Genomic DNA, 6000 nt, shown 5'->3' on the forward strand with positions numbered 1-6000 from the left:
CTTCCCCGGTACCTCCCAAGTGCTTAGTACAATGTTTCACCCTCAGTGGGTGCTCAGAAAGCCTCACTGATTGACTGAAGTTGTGCACCGCTCTGCCCCAACCCTCAGCATGTGGCACTGACCCTGTGAACCCTAGAGGAGATGACCCCTCTGCCACCTCTCCCTGCTCCAGGCAAGCAGACCCCAGATAGTCGCCACCTGAGCTGGAGGTCACCAGAATGGGAAAGCAGTGATGCGGCCAAAATGTGTGGGATCATGGAGATTCTGGGGGCTTTGGGGTACAACTGTCCCCCTCTATTCCTCTCCTCGGCCATCGCTGGCCCATGTAGAGTCTTGCCCATGGGTGGGGGGCCGAGGGCCTCTCTTGGTTGCAGGGCTTCCCTCCTTATCCCAACCAAGAGGCAGAGCACTGTATTAAGCACTTGAGGGAGTCCAACAGAATGAGGAAACATGGCCCCTGCCTGCAAGGAGAGGGTGGCAGATGCTCAAATTATTTATAGACGGGAAGAAGAAGGATGAAGGCAAATGTACCTTAAGTTAATGCTTAAATAGCAGGGTTTGTAAATCAATATGTTTAGCATTGCGGCTGGTGGGTGTGCAAACACAAAGCACACAGCCCGCAAAGAACTACCAATGTGGCCGCTGGTGGGGAAGATAAATTACTCAGGGAAGGCCTCCTGAAGAAGGTGGGATCTCAGAAGGGCTGTGAAGATGGGCATAGCTGTGATGTGCCAGATGTGAAGGGAGAGGGAGTTCCAGGCTAAGGGGGGAGGAGAGGCGGGGAAGGAGGAATGAGAAGTAATAATAATGTTGGTATTTGTTAAGCGCTTACTATGTGCCGAGCACCGTTCTAAGCGCTGGGGTAGACACAGGGGAATGAGGTTGTCCCACGTGGGGCTCACAGTCTTAATCCCCATTTTACAGATGAGGGAACTGGGGCACAGAGAAGTTAAGTGACTTGCCCACGGTCACACAGCCGACAAGTGGCAGAGCTGGGATTCGAACTCATGAGCCCTGACTCCAAAGCCCGTGCTCTTTCCACTGAGCCACGGGGCGGGCTACTGGATACAGCACGGGCCTGGGAGTCAGAAGGACCTGGGTGCTAATTTCGGCTCCTCCACCTGTCTGCTGGGTGACCTCGGGCAAGTCACTTCACTTCTCTGGTCCTCAGTGTCCTCGTCTGTTAAGCGGGGATTAAGACAGTGAGGCCTGTGTGGGGCGTGGAGTGTATCCCATCTGACTAATTTGAATCTACCTCAGCACTTAGTACAGAGCCTGGCACACATAAGCGCTTAATAAATACCATAAAAGAAAATGAGGAGAGGAGTCAGAGTGGGGAGAGATAGGAATGGGTTACATCGAGTAGATTGGCTACAGATGGATGGAGACTGTGTGCTGGGGTGCAGTGGGAGAAGAGAGTCGACAAGTAGGAAAGAGAGAACGCTGATGAAGTGTCTCGAAGCCGACGGTCAGGGGTTCCTGTTTCTGTTCTGAGGGGGAAAACCGGTTGGGGGTTGGAATGATCAATCTCCTACTACAATCCAAACCACACACTGCGCTCCTCTAGTCTTGAACTCATCTACCTCACCGCTGACCCCTTGCCCACATCCTTCCTTGGACCTGGAACTCCCTCCCCCTTCATAACCAGCAGATCATCCCTCTCCCCACCCTCTTAAAATCACGTCTCTTGCAAGAGGCTTTTCCCGACTAACCCCTCATTTTCCGAGATGTCTTCCCCTCTGCCTCACCTAGGCACTTGACTGTATACCCTTTAAGCACTTCGATACTCACCTCAGCCCCACAGCACTTATGTCCATATCCTTACATTCTACTTCCCTTATCTGTAATTTATTATAATGTCTGTCTCCTTCTAAAGATTAAGCTCCACTTGGGCAGGGGTCATGTCTACCCACTCTTATTATATCGTACTTTCCCAAGAACTTAGTACAGTGCTTTGTGCACAGTGAGAGCTCAATAAATACCGACTGACCAATGGATTGATTAATGGATGACCACTTGTGCTATCTCAGGGTTCTCAGAGGGTACTTCTTGGTGTAGTTCAGAAGTAATAGCGAAGCAGCATGGCTCAGTGGAAAGAGCCCGGGCTTGGGAGTCAGAGGTCATGGGTTCTAATCCCGGCTTGGCTGTTTGCTGGCTGTGACTTTGGGCAAGTCACTTAACTTCTCTGTGCCTCAGTTACCTCATCTGTCAAATGGGGATTAAAACTGTGAGCCCCATGTGGGACAACCCAATCACCTCATATCCCCCCAGCACTTAGAACAGTGCTTTGGTCATAGTAAGCGCTTAACAAATACCACCGTTATTATTATTATTAGAAGATTCTGGGTGGACAAGCTTTAGAAGAATATAGAGCATCCAGAATGTAAGCTTGTTGTGGGTCAGGAATGTGTCTGCCAAATCTGTTGTACTCTCTGAAGAGTTTAGTACAGGGCTCTCCACACAGTAAGCGCTCAGTAAATACGACTGATTGATTAACCTGTGTATCCCTCTGCCCCTCGCCCTCAGCCGGCCCCCATTCTCAGGGGGTGAGGAAATGTGTCCCGTTATTAGCCACCTGGGCCTGGGCCCCTCAGACCGCAGACTGGTCACTCGGCGGCCACGGAGGTGCTGGCTAGCAGAGGAGACTGTTTTTGTCAGTAAAAAGTAAGCAGACACTGAGTGGCTGACTCATGAGATTCAGAGGGAGCGGAGAGAGGAAACCCTGGATTAGCCCCACTGAACCAGACATCCGACTCCGCCAGCTTCGGACCAGGCCAACCGCCACCCCCGGAGGGAAAGGGCCACCGTGGCCTCATCGAATACCTGCTGCCCTCAGACAAAACTCTCTCAGTCACCCATTTTGTGGATTCATTCTCCACTTTGAGATCCCTGGGGTGGTCAGTAAGTGTCTTCCTGCCCCGCGCTGCTGCTCCTTGGCTCTGAGACAGCCACACCCAGCTGCCGGGCCCAAACGCTTCAACCTCCACAAGGGCCCGGACAATCCAGGCCCTGGTCCAAGCTCCGAGCCTCCCCGGCCCCTCAGCCTCCCACCTCCCCAGAACCTGCCCTCCAGCTCCTAGGTTCCGATTTGCGGAGGTGCCAGCACCCTGGCAGAGGCTGCTGTGACTCCCCGGAACATTCCCCAGGAGCCAACGCATGTTACGCCGACGTTTTTATATAACCCCATTTCCCCTCTAAATCCTGAAGCGAAGCAAGCTGGATTCTGACCCACCACCCCCGCAAAAGTCTGCTACATTTTGAAGTGGGGCCACAATCGCTGACCCCCTGGTTGCCTCATCTGCAGCCCCAGATTCCAACTCTTCGTCCCCATTCCCTTCTCTGGATGCTGACGCGAGGTCTTCTCCTCTTCGGCTATAAAATGGGATTTTTTTTTTCCCTGCGCATTCCTGGCACGGGCTGACCTCCCCACGTTAATGGTATCCCTCTCAAGGCCCAGCAGGAATAGAGAGCCACATTTTTTTGGAGTTTTCTGTCCGACGGAGACTCAGATTCATCAAGACGACTGTTGAGTGGACTGGAGCCAGTTTGGCCAGAAACACGCACACCCTTGCACACAGTAACACGCACACATATACATATGCATACACATGCACACGCCCTTACATATAGGCACACGCCCTTACATATAGGCACACACACACACACACACACACACACTTTCTAAGTCTCACTTGGCATTTTTACACGCCCCCCACCCCCGGCCCGCAGCTCTGTCATTGAAGCAAACGTCAGATTTTCTGTTGAAGAATGAGGAATGCCACATGCTAACATCTGTCCTGGATGTCCGAGTGGGAAAATTTGGCAAATGTCAAAAAGAAAAACGTTGGGAACCCCAAGAATCACCCCCAAGCGGTTCTGCAAGGAGGCTGGTGTCCTGGGCCTGGGTCTCCGCGGGCAGGCGGGCTGACCTTGCTCTTGGGGGGACGGGGTGGGACGGAACGGGACTGGACGGAGGGGACAGTCCAGGAGACGGGCGGGCCAGGGGGAGGAAGGGGGGGCTGCGGACCGGCCTCGGCGAGCAAATTTTCTCCTCCCCCGTTTCCGAAACCCTCCCCCTCCCTCTCCCTCCACATCTGCTTCCACTCAGATCCCCGCTGGATTCCTCCTCCTCCTCCTCCTCCTCCTCCTCCTCCTCCTCCTCCTCCCACCCCCCTCCCCGGCCCCGACCACCCCCGCTCGGGGCAAAGCCCCCAATGCCTCACTTTGCTTTCGGAAAGGCAGGGGAGGGAGTTAGGGAGCCTAAAGAAGAACCCACCTCTACCCGCCACGCACCCAGAGTGGGGAGGGGAAGGACCAGCCGGAGGAAAAGAGGAACAATCGAGGCAGGAGGGAAAGCGCCTAAAAGATGCCGCGAGTCCGGGCCGCCCCCCACCCCAAGTGCGGGCGGGGACTGAGCGGGGGTCGCGGGGGGACCTACCGGGGGCGGCGGAGGTCCAGCGCAGCAGAGCGCAGAGCAGCAGGTGAGCGCAGGGCGCGGGGTCCCGGCCCCCGGGCCGCATTCCCGAGCTGGCGCCGCCGCGGCTCCGGCCCCGGGACCGGCCCCGGGACCGCCCGGGACAGCGACGGCCGGAGACAGGCCCGGCCCGGGGGGAGACAACAGAGACACGGACGCAGACACCCGGGGGGGACGCAGGCAGAGACACAGGCAGACAGGCAGACAGGACTCAGTCCGGGGGCCGGGCGGCTCCGCGGGGCTTTGGGGGGACGGGTGGGGCTCCTTCCCCCGGCCCGGACCGAATGATGCCCCGCCACCGACGGCGGGACGGAGCGGGAGCGGGAGGAGGGAGGAGGGAGGAGGGAGGAGCAGGAGCAGGAGGAGGAGCAGGAGGAGCCAGAGCGCGGGACGGACGAGGAGGAGCGGGGAGGGGGCCGGGGAGGAAGGGGAGGGGTGCGGAGGAGGGGCCGGGGGAGAGGGAGAGGAGGAGGAGCGGCTGGGGATGGGGGGGTTGGGGGAAGAGAGGGAAGGAGGGAGAGGGGACCCGGGACGGGACAACGGACGGGGGAGGGGCTGCCGGGACCGAGGGGAGGGGGGGAAGGAGGATGGGGGGGCAGAGACAGAGTGTGTGCGTGTGCGTGTGAGAGAGAGAGAAAGAGAGACCCGGCCCCCGCCCGGCGCCCCAGACGCTGCGTCACATCGCAACCGCCCGCAGGAGGGGCCGGGGGCCGGGGTCGGGCTGGGCCGGCCCGGGGGGGGCTGCACAACTTTGGTCAGACTTCCCCGGCCCGCGCAGGAGGGGCCCACCCCCACTGCCCGTGCCCACCGGACCCCCAACCTCCGGCCCTCCAACCTCCCAACCCCCCACCCTCCCACCCTCCCAACCCCTAACTCCCCAAACCCCAACCCTCCCAAACCCCAACCCCCCAACCCCCCAACCCCCAACCCTCCCAACCCCTCAACTTACAACCTCCCACCCACAACCTCCCAACCCACAACCTCCCAACCCCCCACCCTCCCACACCCCCAGCCCCCCATCTCTCACCCTCCCACCCTCCCAACCCCCAACCCCTAACCCCCCAAACCCCAACCCTCCAACCTCCCAACCCCTCAACCCACAACCTCCCACCCACAACTTCCCAACCCCCCAGCCCCCAACCCTTGACCCCACAACCCCACAACCTCCCAACCCCCAACCCCTAACCCCACAACCTCCAAGACCCCAACCTCCCAACCTTCCCACCCCCGACCCCCCACCCCACCCCAGGCGGTCCTGCCTCAGTCTCCCCACCCCCCGGGAGTAGGCCGGGCAGGTCGAGCTCTGGGCCTGGATACATCGCCTTGATTCTATTTAGTTGCCATTGTTTTTACGAGATGTTCTTCCCCTTGACTCTGTTTATTGCCATTGTTCTTGTCTGTCCGTCTCCCCCGATTAGACTGTAAGCCCGTCAAACGGCAGGGACCGTCTCTATCTGTTGCCGACTTGTTCATTCCAAGCGCTTAGTACAGTGCAATGCACATAGTAAGCGCTCAATAAATACTAT

The 6000-nt window shown here is 58.1% G+C and overlaps 1 protein-coding gene across 1 annotated transcript in view; it reads right to left on the minus strand.

Moving 5' to 3' along the window:
* The window catches only part of MRC2 (mannose receptor C type 2), a 43709-nt gene extending 38890 nt beyond the window's left edge, over positions 1-4819 (minus strand). Inside the window, 1 exon segment of the mRNA XM_029075815.1 lies at positions 4439-4819. Coding sequence (XP_028931648.1) covers positions 4439-4520 — 82 coding nt within the window. The 5' untranslated portion in view covers positions 4521-4819.
* Positions 4820-6000: the final 1181 nt, after the last annotated feature.

Source organism: Ornithorhynchus anatinus, chromosome 11 (genome assembly GCF_004115215.2).
Source record: "Ornithorhynchus anatinus isolate Pmale09 chromosome 11, mOrnAna1.pri.v4, whole genome shotgun sequence".
In the NCBI taxonomy this organism is placed as follows: Eukaryota; Metazoa; Chordata; class Mammalia; order Monotremata; family Ornithorhynchidae; genus Ornithorhynchus; species Ornithorhynchus anatinus.